At 43.7% G+C, this 23,071-nt stretch overlaps 1 protein-coding gene across 2 annotated transcripts in view; it reads right to left on the bottom strand.

Annotated features, from left to right (window-relative positions):
• Positions 1–23,071, bottom strand: part of NSUN7 (NOP2/Sun RNA methyltransferase family member 7) — a 76,567-nt gene that overhangs the window by 15,388 nt on the left and 38,108 nt on the right. For both annotated transcript variants that reach the window (XM_040420555.1, XM_040420554.1), the window contains exons 3-7: positions 20,789–20,847; positions 20,276–20,406; positions 9,091–9,243; positions 8,615–8,798; positions 1,603–1,813 (exon numbers count right to left, since the gene is read on the bottom strand). In XM_040420555.1, the coding sequence (XP_040276489.1) occupies positions 1,603–1,813; positions 8,615–8,798; positions 9,091–9,243; positions 20,276–20,406; positions 20,789–20,847 (738 nt within the window). The remainder of the gene's footprint in view (positions 1–1,602; positions 1,814–8,614; positions 8,799–9,090; positions 9,244–20,275; positions 20,407–20,788; positions 20,848–23,071) is intronic.

The following is a 23,071-nucleotide window of genomic DNA, read 5'->3' on the forward strand; positions in this document are numbered from 1 at the left end:
AATAAAAATAAAATATGGCTTTCAGAATATGGAGACACTAAAAAATCTTTTTTTTTCAAAAAAACTTCATTATATAAAATTGAAACAAACAACAAAAAAATTAGTCATATTTGGTATCTTCGCGTCTGTAACAACCTGCTCTATAAAAATAGCTTATGATCTAACCTGTCAGATGAACGTTGTAAAAACAGTGACAATTTTTTTGCTACCTTGCCTCGCAAAAAGTGTAATATAGAGCAACCAAAAATCATCGGTACCCTAAAATAGTACCAACAAAACTGCCACCTTATCCCGCAGTTTCCAAAATGGGGTAATTTTTTTTGAGTTTCTACTCTAGGGGTGCATCCGGGGGTCTTCAAATGTGAAATGGCAAATTAAAATTATTCCAGTGAAATTTGCCCTCCAAAAACCATATGGCGTTCCTTTCCTTCTGCGGCCTGCCATGTGCCCGTACAGCAGTTTACGACCACATATGGGGTGTTTCAGTAAACTACAGAATCAGGGCAAAAAATATTGTTTTGTTTGGCTGTTAACCCTTGCTTTGTTAGCGAAAAAATTATTAAAATGGAAAATCTGCCAAAAAGAATTAATTATGAAATTTAATCTCCAATTTCCATTAATTCTTGTGGAACACCTAAAGGGTTAACAACATTTGTAAAATCAGTTTTTAATACCTTGATGGGTGTGGTTTCTAAAATGGGGTCATTTTTGGGTGATTTCTATTATGTAAGCCTCACAAAGTGACTTCAGACCTGAACTGGTCCTTAAAAAGTGGGTTTTGGAAATTTTCTTAAAAATTTTAACATTTGCTTCTAAACTTCTAAGCCTTCTAACGTCCCAAAAAAAGAAAATGTAATGTACAAAATGATCCAAACATGAAGTAGACATATGGGGAATGTAAAGTAGTAACTATTTTAGGAGGTATCACTATTTATTTTAAAAGCAGAGAAATTGAAATTTGGAGAGTTGCAAATTTTTCGAAATTTTTGGCAAATTTGGTATTTTTTTTATAAATAAAAATGAAATATTTTGATTTAAATTTACCACTGTCATAAAGTACAATATGTGACGAGAAAACAATCTCAGAATGGCTTGGATAAGTAAAAGCGTTTTAAAGTTATCACCACATAAAGTGACACATGTCACATTTGCAAAAATCTGTCTGGTCCTTAAGGTGAAAAATGGCCCAGTCATTAAGGGGTTAATATTAATCTAGCAGAGCAATGAATGTGGAGATCTCTGGATCCATGTGAGGTACAGGGCTGGTTCTAGCTTTGCTAGAAAGAGGTTGTCATGTACTATATGATGTCTGATTTTTATTTTTTACATTGGCCATGGGATAACCGCTTTAACCAATGCCTTTCTGAAAAATAGCCATTATAAACTATGGGGGCTGTCTGTCCGTAAAAAACAACAAAATAGGACGCGTCCTATTTTTTACCCCTATTATTCATTGTTCATTAAAGAAATAGCCATGTGAATAGACCCATATCAATGGTTCTGAAAATGGCTGCGTGACAGACGTTAAATGCACCCGACAGATGTGTGAATGTACCCTTAGCTGATTTATAACCAGTTAGGAAACACAACCTGACAACTTACTTCTACATTCCATGCTGCGGAATAAATCCAACATCTCTTCTTCTCTAGATTCAGACTTAACTCCGCAGACATATATATTAGAAGAATACTGACTGGTCAGCACAGAAATGTGGGCAATAGTATAGTCTGGGTAAGGGCTGGCCACTATGATGTCATCATCCATGTTGAGCAAGGCTGTTACTGAATGTGCCGCTAGGCTGTGTGACTTGTCCTGTGGATGGGACAGAGCAGATTGGGTGAGTAATACATCATATGTCATTACATGGACTCACTACATAGTAATCTGGAAAGCATCCTCTAAAATCAATCATTATATGAAATTGTACAAGTGTGTACATGTAACATAGAGCATGATGAGATGAGATGAGCTGAGCTATGATTGCCAATACAGAACGGTGCTTTGCCATTTAAAAAAAGTTCATAGTAAAAAATAATGTATTATCTGTGGATTTCCACAGGACAATGGAGATATGTCAGAAATTCGTGATTGGAGTTGGTTGTTCCTCTGGGACGCTCGTCTGTTGGTAAAGAACCGTGAACTAGAAGTCAATGAAGAGGTGGATCTTTCCATATATCCAAATCATTTAAGGCATCAAAGTGAAGGAGGGTACAGGATACAGCAATCAGTGTTTTTTCCTTTGAATCCCTGGGTCATGCACCATCCCCTTAAAAGGGGTCGTCTCATTTTAGAAAATAGCATTTATCACGTAGAGAAAGTTAATACAAGGCACTTACTAATTTACTGTTCTTGTCCGTATTGCCTCCTTTGTTGGCTTGATTCATTTTTCCATCACATTAGACACTGTGAAGGGGTTATGACCACCCTGTAATCCAGCAGCAGTAGTTGTGCTTGTGCTAGCCAGAGAGGCCAGCACTTTTTCCTATAGTGTGCAAGCACAGCCACTGCTGCTGGATTACAGGGTGGTTGTAACCATGGAAACGAGAAGCGTATAATGTGATGGAAAAATTTAATGAAGCCAGCAAAGGAGGCATTATGGACAATCACAATACATTAGCAAGTGTCTTGTATTAACTTTCTCTACATGAGAAATTCTATTTTCTGAAATGAAACAATCCCTTTAAGCCCGACACGATGCATAACACAGTGTCTCAGTTTTGTCATGATCCTTTAAAGAGAGCCTGTCATGACAAATGCAGTGCAATCTGCAGGCAGTATGTTATAGAGCAGGAGGAGCTGAGAAGACTGATATATAGTTGGTTGGAAAAGATTCAGTATAACACTTCCAGCAAACATATATATCCACATCAATGTAAATGAGTGTTTAAACAAATATCAAAATAAAGTCCAGCAGAAAAGAAGACCCTTAAAGGGAACCTGTCACCAGTTTTATGGTGTCCTAACTAAGGGCAACATAAATAAGTGACTGATTCTCTTAGCACAATGCTGGCTCACTTTCTTTAATTGACCCAGTCAATCTGCCAACATCTTGTATTGAAAAGCTCCAGCTGATAATGATGAGTCCTGAATATTCATGAGCTCCTGACTATCCCCGCCTACCTGCTGCTGATTGACAGTTATTTTCCATATGAATCAGCAGCAGGTGGGCAGGGGAGTGGCTATAGCTCTGAATTAAAAAAACGCTGGACTCACTGACATCACGCTGGACTCAAATCAGCTCATTAGCATGCGGCATGTGGCTTCTTTGTGTGTATATTATGAGGTAACCATCTGTCACACCAGTAAGTGAATACATCTAAGGTACTTTTTAGTAGTTAATGATTGTATATAATTAGTTAGATTATAATCAAATATCCACATGACAGGTTCCCTTTAAAAACACTTTAAATAATCAGATTAAGAATAAAAGCGAAAATATTCCCAATACATCATTATAATAATGGTCAACATGAAACATAAATATCTATGTCCCAAGATAGTAATCTAGTACGTAGGTCAATCATAGGGACAATGCAGTGAAGAGAAAACTTTCCCTGTGATATCCCTGGGGTGTCAATCAGCCCAAAGAAGACCCCTGAAGGTGGGGACTCTCTGTTCTTGTACCTATACTGTCAACAACCCTAGTTGGCCCTAATGGGTCCCTGTACCCCAACACTTTTCTTCCACTCTTGGGTTCCTCTGGGGGTCAATATATTGTGAGGAGGCTAGGTTCAATAAACGCCACCCACAGGGTTATATACATCACATAAACAAATACACACGAGACACTGAATGGATAAATCAAAATGCTGTGCCAAAATTGTATACTGCACAGGCAATCATTGATAGCAGGTGGGCGGTGTTGAGGGGTGATAGTGATGAACTCATACAGACAAACTGCCTGTGAGTCAACCCCTCTGCTTGGGGTCCACTGGGTGATGATGACCCAAAAGGTACCTGAAAAGAAAGAGCAGGACCTAGAATCCATAAACATAACAAGCGTTTTAAATGCAAAGTAGGCCTGTCACATTTACTCACGTGGACTACTCAAGGTATGTAGACTAACACCTCCGCCAGTGTGTTGTGTCAGAGACAGACAGCCCCATTTAAATAGCCTGTGGGGGATGCGCTGTTTCCCACGCCCAAATGATGGGTGGCACCTGAATATCGCGCCCGGAAGCTAGGATCACATGGGGCGCCCGGCCCGCGTCCACTTCCTGTAGGTGGATCGCAGGCGTGCAGCGCACAGGCTTACGGTCCGCCTATTCCTTGCTACTGCCCATGCGCCTGACTCAGCAGTGGAACGCATCAACGGAATATGCGTTTCAGACAGTTCTTCTCTGCTCTACATGGTAAATGCATATAGCGGAGGGTCTGAAACTGTACCAGCGCTGGGATCCTAAAAACGAGTACTCCCTCCCTGTGGTCATGAGGGATTGACAAACATAAGGGACAGGGAATCACTCTATTTCAATTTCCATAGCTTTATTTATTGAATCCCTTCTATTTCTAGGCTTAGGAGTCATGTGGGTGGTCCTTTTTCCGTGACAGACAGCCTTCCCTGTATGCACAGCTAAAGAGGAAAGCATGGCAATAATGGATAATACCGCCCACTGGACTGCTAGGCCTAGAAGGTGCAGGGATTTTAATGAATTTAACTTTACTAAATCTTTTTCAACAAAACTATACATCAATCTGCTCAGCTCCTTCTGCTCTATAGTACGCTGCCTGCAAATTGATGACAGGTTCCCTTTGAAAGGGTTGTCCGAAATTTTGATACTGATGGCCTATCCTCAGGATAGGTCATCAATACCAGATCGTGGGGGCCCGACTCCTGACACCCCCCACCCCCCGATCAGCTATTTGAAGAGCCCGCTGTGCTCAGGTGAGCTCTGCGGCCTCTTCCTAGGCCAGTGACATTGTGTTCAAAGATCACATGGCCTAGGTGCAAGTGAATGGGCTTGAGCTGCAATACCAAGCACAGCTGCTATACAATGTAGGGCTCTATGATTGGTGAGCTGTGAGGAGGCCGTCTGAAACAGCTAATTGGCAGGGGTGCCACGACTCAGATCTCCAGCGATCAGATATTGATGACCTATACTGAAGATAGGCCATGAATATCAAAATCCTGGACAATCCCTTTAAATATCTTTCAGCAGAACTGGCAACTATACCAAGCCCTAGCAGAATAGTGATTCACTATCAATTCTTCTAATAAATGAATTTCCTACTTGCAGTGAAGTTATTTATGCATTTTGAACATTGTAAGCCAGTTAATACTCCCTTCTACAAGGCAACATCAAAAATGCAACAAGCAGATAACAGACTTCACATGCACTCAAGGTATAAGACGTTCTCCCAAAGCAGAAGCCTTTTAATGTGTCCTTAGACAATACAGTACATGGCTTACACATCCCCAGTGATCTTCACACCAGTTTCCATGGCAATTTATTGTGCTCCTACACTATCTCTGCTCCTGCAGCAGTCAACGTAAAACTGCCCAGAGAAAGGCGCAATATTTTATGTTGGCATTGTCCTTCTAGGGATTAAAAGATCAAGCTCCTAAACTGGGCAGATACTGCTCGCAATGATAAACTGCCTGACATAAGCATGTTGCCACGCAACCCTCTCACTCAGGCATTGATATTGTTCCTCGGCGTCCACAAGGCTTCCAAGTCTGAAGAGAGCGTACAATAGAGATATAAATCACTCTCTGCTCCTCTACATCTCCCTTTATGTTTGGTGTCCTAATCCAGATACAAAAAATGCTTCCAAGACAAATATCACTTGTAAGAGGAGAAAGGCATGACGCAAAGATTCTGCTTTCTTAATTAGTTGTGGACCAGTAGTTGTGGATGCTAATCACTGTGTCACTTTACAATGACCATTTCCATCGTACCATCATATAATCACCATGCAAGCATTCTTCATGTACGGCAACCAATAATTCATATAACACAATGGGTCCAACAAGTGGAAAATCTACTTAGACTTCTAACAGGTTTGAATCTGGCCAAGGACAAGTTTGTATGCTCTGCTTGTGACTGCGGGAGGGGTTCGTCAATGTACTGTTCCGGGAATAAATATAATAAAAATTACTGAAGATACTTATATATTACTTTGCTCTAAATACATTTACGAATAGCGTTATAATGGCTCATTTTGTCTAAGGAGCAATTATCAGAGAAAATAAAATGGCCTCCGTCCTATTACACAGAAAACCTGTCCTAATCACACAGGAGGACAAGTTACTTCAGAACATTGAGCTGTAGAGCTGCCTCATCCTGCATTCTGCTCTGCTTGTCAAGGTTATGATCCTGAATACAGCTGATAAGATCTTCAGCTAAATCTCTGTAGGAATGGAGTCCATGAGGAGACATGAAGTACAGAGAGGAAGGACAGGAGAGACTGTGGTAATATGGGGCAGTGGTAATGGATACTGCAGAGAAGTGCTGCTGCTCATTAGCCAGACATCAACCAGTATGTCCCAAAGAGCCCAACCATAGATAAGAATTGTTCTAGGAACCTTTTCCAAAGGAAAGATTTTCTTACCAATACCATGCTGAAATTGTGGCTTTTTAGATAACAGTTGCCAACATGATACACAGTAGACAGACACTGGGGCAGCATTACTAATAATGTAAATGGTGTAAAACTAAGATAAAGGGGGTATGAAATGCTCTGCACCAGAAAGGTGGAGTATTTTTGGTTGTATTGTTGGTGAAGTAGACCTTGTGACAAATTTAAGAAGTGTTTGCAAAATCTGTTATGTGCTTTGGACCATGCCTGGAATTTTGTGTTTACCAAGGTTTTGTGAGTGGAATTACATTTTTAGCCAAATGTATCACTCTCAAAAAAAGTCACACGTATACTCCAATCCTCTAGCAGAGTGAAAACTGAAGGCACCTTTACAATAGATAAATGTTAGACTGAAAAATCATCAATAACTCGTGTGACAAATATAACAAATGACATGAGACATTTGGTAAGTTTGTCGCAAAAAAATAAATAAAAAATGTGACTTTAAATAGTACCCTGATAATCCATTACCTCCAGGCTGTCTAGATCTGCACCAAATTTATTACAGTGGATCAGACTGGATGATAAGTGTGGTGCAGGGATAGACACTTTTGTCAAGGGTTGTGTGGCGAAACCAACCTCGCCACTGGGTTTTGGAGGGGCCTGGCTACTAGCCTCTTGCCCCAGGATTATGGGCCCTCTCATCAGCCAGGCCTCATTTGTTCACAAAGGACTTGGACTAACTTGAACTCTCACCCCCACGAATTAGACCAGGGTTCAAGTTAGTCCATTACATTTGGTAATTGTATTTTGTTGATTGCGTCTCAGACAATGCTCATTGTGTTAGTTAATTGCGTCTCAGACAATGCTCATTGTATGTTGTTTATTGCGTTACAGACAGAGGGAAGGGGATTTTGTGTACAATTGCTGGGGAGGTTTGAATACTGTAAATGCATGTGATTGGCTGTTTTTACAAAACCCTGTGGGTGGTGGCCTTGTTGGAAGATGTGTATAAAATGCTTGTGTGTTAGAATAAAGTGGTTGCTTTTATACCTTCATGAAGTTTTGGCTCATGTTTGGGGAATGCGATAACTACACTTGGGGATTGCTATATCACAATACTCCCCTGAGTATAAGCTCTTGTAAGAGCTTGTTCATGGTTCCTGCTCTCTGGATGTAGGAGAGGTTCACCCACTGGAAGCTGAAGCCCAGTCTTGGGTCCAGCGTGGGTGGAGGATGGTGAGACCCCAACCAAGCTGCGGCGGTTCGTGGGGTCTGCAGTGCGTACTGTGTCAAGTGGAGTGCTTGGAGTGCTCTGGAAGCACTAGGAGCATATATCGACGGAGGTACCCGGTCGGGGTGCTAGGCGTTCCGTTACAGGTTGTATTTACACCAATAGATTAGCTGACCAATTTCTGTCCAATCATGATTGGTCAGAAAATCTGTCAGATAATCTGTTGGTGTAAATGCACCTTAACACTATACTAACTATTGGTTGGTTTACTTTGCAACAGAATTTTACACCAGAATTGTGTCACAATTTTGGCATAAAATGCTGCATCTTCTGCTTTATCTCCTCTGTAGAACATGTCCCTCTTAGTTCAACCACCACCCTCTAGCAAACCAGGAGCAGTGGATTTCTATAAACATAGATGTGCCAAAAATGCACCAAACTGCTCCAAAAAGGTGGATTTAAAGGGGTTTTCCAGGAATAATTACAGTACTTTTCATCTAATGCCTGCAGCCTGCCTACTGAAACTGAAAATGTATACTTACCTGCACCCCTCCACTCTGGTCCTCCATGCTAGCTCCTGCACACCACCGCTGAAGCCAGTCATTGGCTGCAGTGCAGTATGTGACCTTCGCCCATACAGTGCTGGATGTAAACACTCCGGTGACCAAAACATGAAAGCATCGCAGTTAAGTATGAATGTTCTGTTTAGGGAGGCAAGCTGTGGGCATTAGATAAAAATGTATTATTCCCAGAAACCCCCTTTACATCAGTAAATGTGGCCCACGGTAGTCAGTTTGTGACACGGTGTCAGCAATGTGTCCACCAATACAAAAGTTGCATAAAGTTGAACACACATCTACCTGTAATATTAGCTGGTAATTAACAACCATTTCCATGTTGAAAAGTTCCTCTTTAAAATGTGCTGGAAAAATTAGCAAATCTTGGCAATGGTGGTCCACACAATATGTATAACCATCAAGTTCTGAGGGACAATCAGTCTGGGTGAACCCCTCTCTCTTTAAGGTGTTAAAAACTTCTGTGATGCTGAAAACAAAGGAATAACAGGAATCAAAACTCTAAAAGAGTCTACAAAACTAGTAAAAACCCATATTAAATTGCAATGAGATGTTTGCTGGTCAAGTACCATCTTCGTGCTGAATACAGTTCCAGTTCCCTATAGAATAGCATAAGGGAGAATCATCCCAAACACTACATAAGGAAAGAGGGCGCAACCTCCAGATTTTTTTCTTGCCCTTGGCCACTATACTACTGCTTATCCCCAAATAACCTAGTGCAAAATTCCATTCTTTTTATTAGGGTTTCTACTAGTACTTACCTGGCTTTGGTTGTGTTAATCCAAGCATAAATTGGTAATGTAGAAGCTCTTTGTTCTTGTTTCCGTACAGTCTCAGGTAAGATATACTCAATGGTTGGAGCTGCATACTTAATTCGACATTTTGCAAGGGCTGCAGCCAGCTTGGTTTTATAGCTAAGTGAAACAACATAAAAGCATTAAGCTCTGGAGAAATAAAGGCATGGAGGCATCATGTCTACATATTTCCCAACAAAGGAGTTGTACACAATGTGGAAACAAAGCGCAAGAGACAGCATAAAAACAGTACTAGGTGTTCATGACTTATCACACAAAACATAACAGCATTCAGGACGTGCAGGATGCAGCTAGAGGTTAGTAACATTTATGTAATCTGCCCACATAGACCTACTCTACTCATGACGCCCCAAGGTGCACAGATGGACAAATTCTGAGAGCTACAGTTCCATGATATACCATAAGGCTACCCTTCCTTATTTATGTTAGGTGTGATATAACTGGAAAAGGCAGAACAAAAGAAGCACCTAAACATAGAATGCTTATGATTAAGTTTAGCATAGTTACTAGAGATGAGCGAATTTCTCAATAATTTGATTCGTCCAGTTTGCCAAATTTTCAGAAAAGATTCGATCCGAATTTATTTGCGGCGAATCACGTTTAAAAACAGCTATTTCCTGGCTGCAGAGAGCCTGTATAGTGGTGTAGAACACTGTGCCTTGCAGTAACATGCATAGGGAGTCTGCTGTGGTAGCGAAACAATACTGTGAGTCAGTATGACACACACATGACAGGCGTCGCTCTTAGAATCACTGCACACTTCACTTATTTGGGCAGTTATGGGGCCAAAACTGACCAAATAACTCAAGTGTGAACTCAGCCTTACAGGTCGATGTTAGTGCCAGGTATAAAGAACCGTGCAGAGGCCCAAGATCTGTAGCGTGAAAGAGCGCACCCCTTTTACACTATCGTCAGCTGATTCCACCTAGATGTCTACAGAACCTGTTCTATTAAACACTTATACAAGTAGAGCACCCCTGACAGAGTGGAGAGGGTGTCAGCAGTAAGTTTGTGTTGACGTCACTGATTATTTTGCCCTTTCTCTGATCCGTCAGAACAATAACCCCCCCAAAAAATTTATCCTGTCTGTTGAGCATCCGCCTTCACTCGGTCAGCATTTGGTCAGTAATCCACCAGTATTGCTAAAGCAAAAAAAAAACAGGAGTGGATCCAAAACAGAGATGACACGTTAATGGAATATTTGCATCTTCTGTGTTTTGTACCCACTCCTGCTTTTGGCTACCAAATCATAAGCCATTTCTGATGGGACCATACAGGCCTTACAGCTGCTACACAGACAGGATACGTTGTGTCTCAATTTTTCCTTCCTTCTGACAGATCAGAAGAATGGTTAAATAAATGATGATGTCAACCAGGCCAAAAAGGCAAAATAGTGGCCCAGTCATGGAGTGAGGAGGGTGGGAGAACAGCTTGAGGAGACTACAGAGTGGCCCAGAGACAGAGTTGTGAGTTGACAGCAGCATGAGGAGACCACAGTGTGCCAAGGTGACAGTGTGGAGGTGGCAGCAGCATGAGGAGGCCACAGAGTGACCCAGTGACATAGTGTTGATTTAGCAGCAGCATGAGGAGGCCACAGAGTCGCAAGGTGACATAGTGTGGAGGTGGCAGCAGCAGCATGAGGAGGCCACAGAGTGGCACAATGACAGAGTATGGAGGTGACAGCAGCAGCATGAGGAGACCTGAGTGGTGAGGTGGCGGCAGCATCAGGAGACCACAGAGTGACACAGTGACAGAGTGGGGAGGTGCGTGGCAATAACAGTACCCACTGATGATGGTGAGTAAGAAGGAGCACTTGGCATCAGACGTGTGGCATCAGGCGGGTGGCAGCATCAGAATAGTAGCTAAGGCAGGTAGCCAGAAGAAACCGGTCTCTTTTGTCAAGATTTGGGTGAGGCAGCATGGATGATCTAATCTGATGCATCAGGCATTGTTGGGTGGAAATCCTGGCTGATCCACACCTGATTCATCTTGACAAAGGTCAGTCTCTCCACATTTTGGGTGGACAGGCGAGTTCTCCTTGGGGTAACTATGCCCCCCGCCGCACTTAACACCCGACCTGATGCCATACTACTGGCCGGGCAGGACAGCTTTTCCAGGGCAAACTCTTGTCACTACCCAAGCAAATGAGCATGCAGAGGGCAATTTGCACAAGTGACTCGGAGGGACTCCCTGCCTCCATCTCCACTGTATACTGCCACAGTGTGCCTGGGTCATCTGCCTCACCTTCCTCATCTCCCTCTTGCTCCTCCGGCTGCTCCTCCTTTCCTGTCACCTGTGTAGAAAAACCACTCATTTCGCTACACATTGCTTGTGCTCCAATGTCCTCCTCCTCTTCCTCCAGTTCAGCCCCCATAGGTCTCATGTTACCGTAGGATGTAGCGCCACGTCTCCAGTCCCCTGACCAGCCAGATTTACCAGCATCTGTTCCAGGATATGAAGCAGTGGAATGACGTTGTTCATCCCGTAGTCCTGGAGACTGAAAAATAACGTGGCATCCTCAAAGGGCCTGAGCAAATGTCAGGTGTCACGCATGAGCTGCCACTGGCTGACATCGAAGTTACACAGGGGAGTACTCCTGTCCGCTTGGATCATCAATAAATCGTTGATGACCTTTCTCTGTTTGTATAGTCGGTCCAACATATGGAGGATGGAATTTCAACGAGTGGAAACGTCACATATCAGCCTATGTTGGGGGACGCCATTCTGCCGCTGCAGCTAAAGGAGGGTGTGCTTGGCGGTGTACGAGTGGCTGAAGTGCATGCAAAGTTTCCTGGACATTTTTAAGATATCTTGCAGATGGGTGGAAGACATCAGGAACCGCTTGACAACCAGATTGAACACGTGCGCCATGCCCTCCTTGATGCACCGCCGACACCATGTTCTTCCCGTTGTCGGTCACCATGGTTCCGATTTTGAGTTGTAATGGAGAAAGCCAGGATTCAATTTCTTGATGAAGGACACGGAGCAGTTCCTTACCTGTGCGACTCCGTTTGCCCAGGCAAACAAGGTGTAGAACAGCGTGACACCGCCGTGCCCTGCTCATGTGGTATGCCGGAGGAGCACTGTGAATTGTCCCTGCAGTGGAGCCTGAGGAAATAGTGGAGGATGAGGAGGCAGAGGCGGACATTGTCGCAGGACCAACAGCGTGAGAACATGGAGGCGGAAGCGGCGTCACCTGGCCAAGTTGCTGGTTTGGCTGGGCAGGAATCACATTTACCCAGTGGGCCATAAATGACATATATTGTCCTTGACAGTAGTTACAGCTCCACACGTCGGAGCTGCCGTGCACTTTGGCAGACACCGACATGCTCAAGGACTGGCCTACCTTCTGTTCTACATATTTGTGCAGGGCTGGTACTGCCTTTTTGGCAAAGAAATGACAGCTCGGGACTCCCCACCTTGACTTGTTACAAGCCATCAGTTCCCTGAGAGTCCACCACTTGGAAAGGGAGGGACTGTCACACCAGCAACTTGGCCAGTAGCGCGTTCAGCTTCTGCACCGTTGGATGAGTGCATGCATACTGTTGTCTCTTGGTGTCACGGATGGTGTAGCAGGAAACAATAAGTAACAAATAAAGATCCGACTGACTTGATCCCAAACTAAGGAACAAAAGGGTAAGCCCTATTAATGCCCTAGAGCTCTCCCTCACTGCTCAGCCCATGCAAAGATCTCAATGATAGAAAGTTGCATGTCCACGTACCTTAGACTGAGTGACACCTGCAAACCCTATAATAGTGAGGGGACACGACCACCGGCTCCCTGCACTCAATACGGAGGGAGTCAGGGTCACCTAGAATCAAGCCAACAGGAAGACACAAATACAGAAATAGAGGAACCAGCAGTAGCAACTTCAAGCAGTGAAACCAATCCAGGAAGTAGTATAAACCGCAAAGTGAAGCAGTATGGGAGGAGATATATAGGGAGGCAATCACTGCTAATAGATGACAGCTGGGAGAGGGAGAAGAGATGTCAAAGCGAAAGCAAAAAAAAGAACATCATGCAGGAGGTACTGAAGAACGTCTATCAGAACTTCTCAGAGATCTGACGGTGACACTTGGCAATCGCTTCGGTGATCGATTGCTGATGGAATGACTGATGAGAAGTAGGAGGGCGAGGAGCAGGAGCATCAGGACCAGTAGATGATGGCAAGGTCAGACAGCTCCCTTCAGCTGAGGTGGTGGAGCCTTGACTGCCTGAAATCGGGTGCGTGCCACTGGGTGATGCAGTGGTTGCTGCGGCAGGCTGGACCACCACATTGGAGCCACGGTTCTCCCAGGCCACTTTATGGTGACGCTGCATATGTTGACGCAGGGCCTTGGTGCCAACATTGGCACCCTGGCCTCAAATCACCTTCTGCCCACAGATTTGGCAAATGGCCATGTTCATCTCCTCCGGCGGGTTAACAAAAAACTGCCACACCGCCGAGTAGGTGATTTTACACTCAACACTGCACTGACTGACTGCTACTGTCGCTGCCTCAGTGAACCCCTGCACCACTACTTTCCGGCAGGTAGGCTCCTGTAAAGTGGGAGGTCTACCCCGGGCACGATTGGCTCCCGACCTTCTACTGCTGCCACCCTGGTGACTTCCGGCCACGCTACCGACTTGCTGGCTCCGCCGCTGCCTCACGTGCAAGCTGCCACCCTCTTCTCCCGATGATGATGAAGCCCCTTCGTCACCCGGCTCCCAATTGCGATCGGCTACATAATCATTGAGTACTATCTGCACATCACTGATGTCCTCCTCAGCGGTCTCTGAGCCAGGAGCCTGACCGCTCGAAACACCAGCTCCCACACTATTCTCCTCAGCACTACTTGCCCGCCTACCGGAGGAAGCAGCGGATGTGTCCTCCAGATCTTGGCTGGGCAGTAGCTGCTGACTGTCCTCTAGTAGCTTGTCCTCGCTGTATAGTGGAGCTGAGCCCACAGCATATAATACTTCTCTGGCTGAGGGAACAGAAAAGGACAGAAGCAGGTTGAGGACAGGTGAGGGCACAGAGCCTGCTCTTGGGCCTTGCCAACTAAGGGTTGTGTCTGACAAACCAACAGACTCTTGGCTGGAGGTGTCGGATGTCACTTGGGACGAAGTGGATGACCGAGTCAACCATTCAAGAACCGCTGGGTTACTGGTTAAGACACGACCACTAGATGACACCGGGAGCTCAGGCCTCTCGAAGTGACCCCCACTCCCCCTTACTCTGCTGCGACCTGTGCCTGCGCCAGAAACATTTAGGCCTCTACCCCATCCCTGTGCAGGGCCTGTCACTTCTCTGTCTGACATACTGTTAGATCAAATAAGTAAATAAAAAGGAAATTAATACACCCCAAAAAAGGTTGTCATTTTGTCAATTCACCACACAATGGCAACCAATACTTTTTTTTGCCACTAATACACGTTAAAAACGTCTATAATTTTCTCACTTCACCACACAACGGCTAATAAGCCCTTTTTTTCCAACTAAGACACGCCAAAAAAGCTTCAGAACATATAACTGCACCACTGAACAGCAAATAATACTTTTTTTTTTGCCACTAATACACGACAAAAAAGCTTTAGAACATATAACTGCACAGCTGAACGGCAAATACTTTTTTTGCTACTAATACACGCCAAAAAGGGCTGTAATTTTCTTACTTCACCACACAACGGCTAATAAGCCCTTTTTTTCCCACTAATACACGCCAAAAAAGCTTTAGAACATATAACTGCACAGCTGAATGGCAAATAATCCCTTTTTTCCCCCACTAATAGACACCAAAAAAGGCTTTAAAACATATAACTGTGCCGCACAAGGGCTAATAAGACATTTCCAAGTAATACACCCTGTTAATGGCTGTATCACACAGCACTTGCACCCCAATAACAAGAATGGTTTGCTGGAATTACAGAGGTATCATCTATTGCAAACATGAAAGCAGCAGTACTGTATAATGGCAATTTGGATCCGCAGTCAGTGCAGCAAGGTGTAATAGGATTGCTCCTATTACCCAGGCTGTAAACTCCCCTATTGGACCCTGTTCTGCTTCAATACTGTGGAATAATTCCTCACTATCCTCTCCCTACACTTCTAATGCTCTTTCCCTGAACTTCAATTCAGCAAAATAAAAGTTTTCAAGTCTTTTCTAGCACTTTCCCTAACACCTGCTGAAGTACACTGAAATATGGCTGAATCCAGATGGCTGCGGCCATTTTTTAGGGCTGTAACATCACAGGGCTGGCTGGCTGCTGATTGGCTGCATGCATGGCATTGTGAGTGATCCCTCGTTCCCAGAGTTCTTTGCTCCATGTCCTAACATGTGCAGCAGCCATTTTAGGAAAAAATGTGATTTGTTACCGTGAAGCGTCAGGAGATTCGGAGCGAATCAAATTTTTTCTGAAATTCAGATCGAATTCCACTTCGTCAACTTCGATTCGCTTATCTCTAATAGTTACTCAATGTCATGAAGAGGCTGCAAAAGCAAATACTATGTTAAAGGGTTTTTCATAACCCGACGGGTCCTGCAAACAAACCTTAATTACACATAACATGCCTGTACAAGATAGTTTGGGATACTTACCATGAATAGACATAACTGATGTGAGAAAAGTTGAACTTGTGTACTTTTAAACCTAAGTAGCTATGTAACCCAGGAGCCACGTGGTAATATACTGTAGTTCCATGCCTGATTTCATATTTCTGTCTCGGGTGCCAACCTTTAGTAATCCTATGATACCCATGGTGCTATATGTGCACAACAGTATCTTGGGCTGCTAATAGGTAAGGAGCCACACAAAGAGCCTCAAGTGACTCCTCAAACACTGGCGGTTTTAAACATCAGTTTGTAACGTTCAGACTCTTTGTTGGAAGACAGACTAATGTTTATGTATGTACACTGCCTGTCCCAAAAAAAGGTCGCCACCTGGATTTAACTAAGCAAATAGGTATGAGCCTCCTATTGGATAATTACTGCATGGGCGATTATCTTTCAGCTGGCAACAAGTTATTTAACCCCAACTGGTGCAATGAGTTGCTTCTTATTTCTTAAACAAACATGTCGAAAGACACATCTCGTGGTCGTGGAAAAGATGTTAGTCTGTTTGAGAAGGGTCAGATCATTGGCATGCATCAAGCAGAGAAAACATCTAAGGAGATTGCAGAAACTACTAAAATTGGGTTAAGAACTGTCCAACACATTATTAAAAACTGGAAGGATAGTGGGGACCAATTGTATTTGAGGAAGAAATGTTGCGGGGAAAAAATCCTGAATGATCGTGATCGGCGATCACTTAAACGTTTGGTGAAATTAAATCGAAGAAAAACAACAGTAGAAGTCAGGGCTATGTTTAATAGTGAAAGTAAGAGCATTTCCACATGCACAATGCGAAGGAAACTCAAGGGATTGGGACTGAACAGCTGTGTAGCCAAAAAAAACAACACTAATCAGTAAGGCAAACCAGAAACAAAGGCTTCAATTTGCTAGGGAGCATAAAGATTGGACTCTGGAGCAATAGAAGAAGGTCATGTGGTCTGATGAGTCCAGATTTACCCTGTTCCAGAGTAATAGGCGCATCAGGGTATGAAGAGAGGCAGATGAAGTGATGCACCCATCATGCCTAGTGCCTACTGTACAAGCCTGTGGGGGCAGTGCTATGATCTGGGGTTGCTGCAGTTGGTCAGGTGTAGGTTCAACAACAGTATGTGCTCCAAGAATAAGGTCAGCTGACTACCTGAACATACTAAATGACCAGGTTATTCCATCAATGGATTTTTTCTTCCCTGATGGCACAGGCATATTCCAAGATGGCAATGCCAGGATTCATCGGGCTCAAATTGTGAAAGAGTGGTTCAGGGAGCATGAGACATCATTGTCACACATGGATTGGCCACCACAGAGTCCAGACCTTAACCCCATTGAGAATCTTTGGGATGTGCTGGAGAAGGCTTTGCGCAGCGGTCAGACTCTACCATCATCAATGCAAGATCTTGGTGAAAAATTAATGCAACACTGGATGGAAATAAATCTTGTGATATTGCAGAAGATTATCAAAACAATGCCACAGCGAATGCATGCCGTAAAGGCGGCCCAACAAAATATTAGAGTGTGTGACCTTTTTTTTTTGGTGGCGACTTTTTTTTTGGACAGGCAGTGTATATAGTTTTCCATGAGCTGCCAAGTGGAAGGATGAAAGGATTTAGTTTGTTCAAGGGAAAATATGCGCTTCATTCTCCTGGTACACAAAACTGACACTGCTCAAATGCAGTGGCGTACTAAGGGGGGGGGGGGTGTTGGGAGCGGTCCGCCCCAGGTGCCGCTCTCAGGGGGGTGCCAGAAGCAATGAACGCTTCCATAAATACAGATGGAAGCGCTCATTGCTGGAACGCAGGGAGCTGCAGTCCTGTCACTCACCGCTCACCTCCTTCAGGCCGGCAGCACACAGAATGGTGAAGCAGGAGGACTTCTCCCCTCTCCACCATTCAGCCTGCAGGCACAGATCATGCTGCCAGCCTGTGTGGGGGGAGCCTGCAGCCTGGAAATCTGCATAATCTCCGCCCACACAATTCTGCAGCGCAATCTGTGCCTGCAGGGAAGAGAGGTATGTGAGCTTCAGGAATGGGACAAGGTGAGTAGTTACCGTGTTTTTTTTTTGTTTTGTTTTTTTAATACAGAGAAGGTAAAGAGGGCTTTATTACTATGGAGGGGGCACAGAGGACTTTATTACTATGGAGGGGGCACAGAGAGCATTACTACTATGGAGGGGGCACAATGGGCATTTCTACTGTGAAGGGGGCACAGAGCCAGAGGGCATTACTACAATGAAGGGGGCAGAGTGGGCATTATTACTTTGAAGGGGGCACAGAGGGCATTATTATTGTGAAGGGGGCACAATGGGCATTATTACTGTGAAGGGGCACAATGGGCATTATTACTATGAAGGGGGCATAGTGGGCATTATTACTATAAAGGGGGCACAATAGGGATTATTACTATGAAGGGGACACAGTGGGGATTATTACTGTGAAGGGGGCACAATGAGGATTATTACTGTGAAGGGGGCACAATGAGGATTATTACTGTGAAGGGGGCACAAAGAGGGCATTACAACTGTGAAAGGGGCACAGAGGGCATAACTACTGTGAGGGGGCACAATGTAGGCATAACTACTTCGAGAGGGTACAATGTGGGCATAACTACTGTGAGGGGGAACACATCTGTACAAAACTACTGTGAAGGTTGTACAATGAGGGCAATACTACTGTGATGGGGTATGATATTTTTAAAGTATTGGGGAGGTGGGGTGCCAGAGAAGGACCCGCCCCGGGTGCCAAACACCCTAGGAACGCCACTGCTCAAATGGTATTATGTTGATTCTTTACCTTAAAAGCAGTTTTCTGGACTACAATATTGATGCCATATCCACCATCAATATCACATCAGTAAGGGCTGATCACCTTTGGATTACGGGCGGTCATAACCCCTGGATATGAACAGTGTATAATGAGATGAAAAAATGAATCAAGCCAGCAAAGGAGGCAATATGGGCGATCGCAATACATTAGTAAGTGCCAGGGGTGTAGCTATAGGAGGTGGAGAGGTAGCAGTCACTATTGGGCCCAGGAGCCTGAAGGGGCCCAAAGATCCTTGTGCCACATAAGAAAACAATAGTATTATAGAAAGTGCATGCTGGGAGGGCTCTGTAATAGATTTTGCACTGGGGCCCAGAATGTTCAAGTAAGGCAACTTTTACACTTGCATTGTTAATTCCGGTACTGAGTTCCAGCAGAGGATCTCAATACCGGAATTAAATGGATCTGGATGCATCCGTTCTGTTAGGATGTGGTTGTGTGAAATCAAAATGGGAAAAAAATGGATCCGGCACTAAATACATTGAAAGTCAATGGATGATGGACTCGTTTTTTAAGGCTTGTCACCAACGACTTACATTTTTTTCAGTGCCAGATCCGTTTTTTTCCGTTTTTATGACCGGACACAAAACCACATGCATCCTGAACGGATCTCTTTCCATTCAGAATGCATGAGGACCAAACGGAAACATTTCCGGATCTCAATACTGGAAAACAATAACCTAAGCGTGAACGTAGCCGTAGTCCTCTTGCTAGAGAGAAGGGGTTAGGTCAAGAATTTGGCATGGAGGGGGGGGGGGCTGCGGTTTAAATTTTTGCCTCAGGCAGCAAGAAGGCTATGTGCTTCCCTGCCCCTGGCCACAAAGCCCTGAGGGAAGGGGGACCCAAGCTGAAGTCTTGCACCAGGGCCCATGAGCCTTTAGCTACGCCCCTGGTAAGTGCCTTGTATTAACATGTCTACATGATAAATACCATTTCCTGAAGTGAGACAACCCTTTTAATGGGACATTCAGAGATAATGTACAATACTGGATTTATATGTCTCATTCCCACAATCACAGCTGAGTTCTCCCTTTTTCCCCAGTAGTCACAGCAGGCTGATACCCTTTAATTCATGGTCATGGCAGCCCCCTATGTGTCTTAAAGGGGTTGTCTGTGTTCAGAGCTGAATCCGGACATACCCATAGTTTCACCTAGACAGCCCCACTGATGTTAGCATCGGAGCATGAACTCTCCCTTGCTCTGCGCTGGATTGTGCAGGGCAAGCGATCTTTAATTTACAATAACACACTGCTAGGCAGAGGCTTCCGCCCAGCAGTGTGGTCGGTGACGTCACCGGCTCTGATGGTCGGGCTTTAGCACTGCCCTAGCAGTTTTACAGGCTATGGCAGCGCTAAAGACCGCCCATCAGTGTCGGTGACGTCACTGGGCTCACTGATGGGCGGTAGCCTCCGCCTGGCAGCCGTATGGAGAGCTCAGTTCGTCACCGGAACTCGACAAAATGCCTTTGCCCTGCACGATTCAGCGCAGGGCAAAGGAGAGCATCGGAGCATGAACTGCTCCGATGCTCAAGTCAGGGGGGCTGCCTGGGTGAAAATGAGGATCTGTCCGGGTTCCGCTTTGAACCCGGACAACCCCTTTAAGGAAAATTAAAATGAGATTGCACAGCTATATGTGGTAGCATAAATGGTATTATATTCCCCACTATTTTACCTGCATGTAGATGAAAAACATGCATATTCCCAGATTTGTGATCTGTTCATTACCTTTCGAGGAGTGTCTCTACTTCTTGTACTTCCTCTACAACCTCATCTTTATTGGAAAGATAGCGTGGCTGAAACTTTCGAAACTGGAAGTCATATAACATAACCACCACCAGACTTGTCATTTCATCTGGCTAAAGGAAGAGAAAAGCATTATATATTATGTATATTTTATACTTCTATACCATGTAGTCATACCTCATATATTTTAAAAGGTTTTTGGAAAAAATATGATTGATGACTTATCCTCAGCATAGGCCACCAATATGTGATTGTGAGGATGTGACCTCTGATACTTTCGCTATTCACTATTCATTCCCATGGGGCAAAGCTGCAGTACCACCAGCATGTCCTGTAGCCCCCTCATCATTACATTGTTTATCTGGGATACCGACATGCTAGAGTCTTAAAAAAAATGGATGGGGGGAGAGGGCATTGTCTATGCAGCCGCTATATGCCAACTATATTCTGACATATAAAATATACTTAGATTATTTCCCAGTAGATGGTACTCACCAAAGGTTGGGAATGATAGAAGCCACTGACTAGTAATATCGTCTCAAGAAGATCTTGATCTGTGAAGAAATAAAATAATGACCCTTTCAGTGGAAAATGTGTATGGAAAACATAAGTAGATCCAATTGTGTACCAGCAAAACTCTTATGCACACTTTTTACAAAGGAATTTTTTTTCAAATTGGAAATTAATAAAAATGAAGGCCTCATCGGGACATTGTGAAACTTCTGTCCCAGCTGCAACCTAAGAATCTCCGGCAAAAAATCGAACACATTTGAACTTTGGCTACAAAGGCAGAAACCATATTTTATACAGATGGATGACCCTGGGAGCATATTTCACAAAGTATATATATATATATATATATATATATACACCACTTAGTGAAATATAAATTCCTAAATATCTATCAGGATTCTATATTTTCTGATAAATCTTAAGCAGCTGTAAATAGTCATTAAGATAGCCTTCGTTTTTACACTCCCTAGGTGCTAACAATTTATCTGAGGTCAACTGAAATGTCCAAGTATTATCAGTATTTGCTAAGTCTTATCACAAGAGAAATAATGAAATTGTATGAAGTGGCAGCTAGCAACAAATACTGTTACTACAAGCAAACCTCCTCACAGATGTCCCTCGGAGGTCACTTTTCCACTTACGTGAAAGAGATACGGCCAGTGTTGGACTATTTGAGCCACATGTCGCAACTTTCATGTAAATAAAACTGGAAGACTCAGCCTGAGTCGCACTTTAACGGAAGTAAATTGGTAAAGTCATCTACTGTTTAACACTACCGTAGTACTGTCTCATGATGACAGCATCATCTAAATAGAAGCTGAACTGGCAATCAGGGGATATGGCGTCTATTGTTCCTGATGATCAGCTGTTATATTCAGGGAGGGTCATGGCACATATTTCCCTTATAGTGACCACTGTAGAGGAAGTGTAGTATTACATGGCTCTTATTCATTCCCAATCATCTAATATGGGAGTCCACCAAAGATGCTCTTTGTAAGTAGTACTTTGGCTATTAGAGATGGGTCCCAAGCAGAGGAACTATGGCTTCCATATACCTTAATAGGGCATATGACAAGTGGTTTGTTCTTGTGGGGCTATCACTTTAATAACCACACACCCAAAAAAAAAAAGCAGGCTTTATGAAATGAAAGAGGCTAAACCAGTATTTTTGGTAGCACTGATGGTCATTTAACAAAGGAAAGTTACATCTACGGTCAACTTAAAAAGGTTGTCTGACCCCCAAGGCAATTTTAATTATGGCCCTGAAAGTGATTAGCATTAAGGAAAAACTGGATTCGCCACTTAGGGACATAGTGAATGGGTCCCACAATGCATGTGACAATAGATTGGAAGTCATACTTCTGGTTCACAGGAGGCCAGAAGGAGGGGATGTGCCCCTCTGTGCTAGAACAGAGCATGGGTAAATTGGTGAGTGGCTTTTTTTACTTTATACTTATCATTTTTTTTAGGCCATAAACAGATTGCTTTGGGAGTTAGACAACCTCTTTAATGAAGCATACAACTGCATGTAAGAGGGTCATTTCTATGTGTGGCCCTTGACCCAATTATGGGACGTTACTTGAGCACAGTGCAGTGAAGAAGCAATGAACCTGTAGCAACTTTCTTTCAACACCATGCTTGATAGCAATAGGTACAAGGCTTGGTGGTTACAAGAATATTATAGGCACAGTGCTTGATGGTTACTAGTCACAACAGAACAGTCTTTTTTAGGGTACGGCCACAAGTGGCATGTATCTTTAGGGGTGTTCCACAACAAAACGGTTTTAAAAAAAAATAAAAAATCTGAAAAAGACTCTGCACATACTTTGATACACAGTGCGGATTTCCACCAGGGATTTCACCCTTTGCAATACAGAGGATGAAATCCATGAACAATTGTCTGCAAAAAGAGGGCACTTAGAGGGCACACAGCTTTTCAGTTACAGTCTTTACTGAACATATTGGTTAACCTTAGGCTGACTCTTTCTCAACCTCTGCTCAAAACATCAACATAACCCAGAGCCTTTCTCAGTCCATAGTACAGACAATGTTGAAGAAGTGGTCTGCAACTGTATGTCTCCAGGGGCACCTCTGACAACCTGTCAACAACTTTATGCTGTCCCTACTAATGGAAGAATAAAGTAAACACAGGTGAGCTGATTTCAGTGGTCTTTCATTTAAAAGTTAAAAGTAAGTGGTTTCCGAAAACCAACATCACAATCATTGCAGACTGGGCCTGGAAAAGAGTCACGGCCAGCTAAGAAG

Source organism: Bufo bufo, chromosome 2 (genome assembly GCF_905171765.1).
Source record: "Bufo bufo chromosome 2, aBufBuf1.1, whole genome shotgun sequence".
Classification (NCBI taxonomy): Eukaryota; Metazoa; Chordata; class Amphibia; order Anura; family Bufonidae; genus Bufo; species Bufo bufo.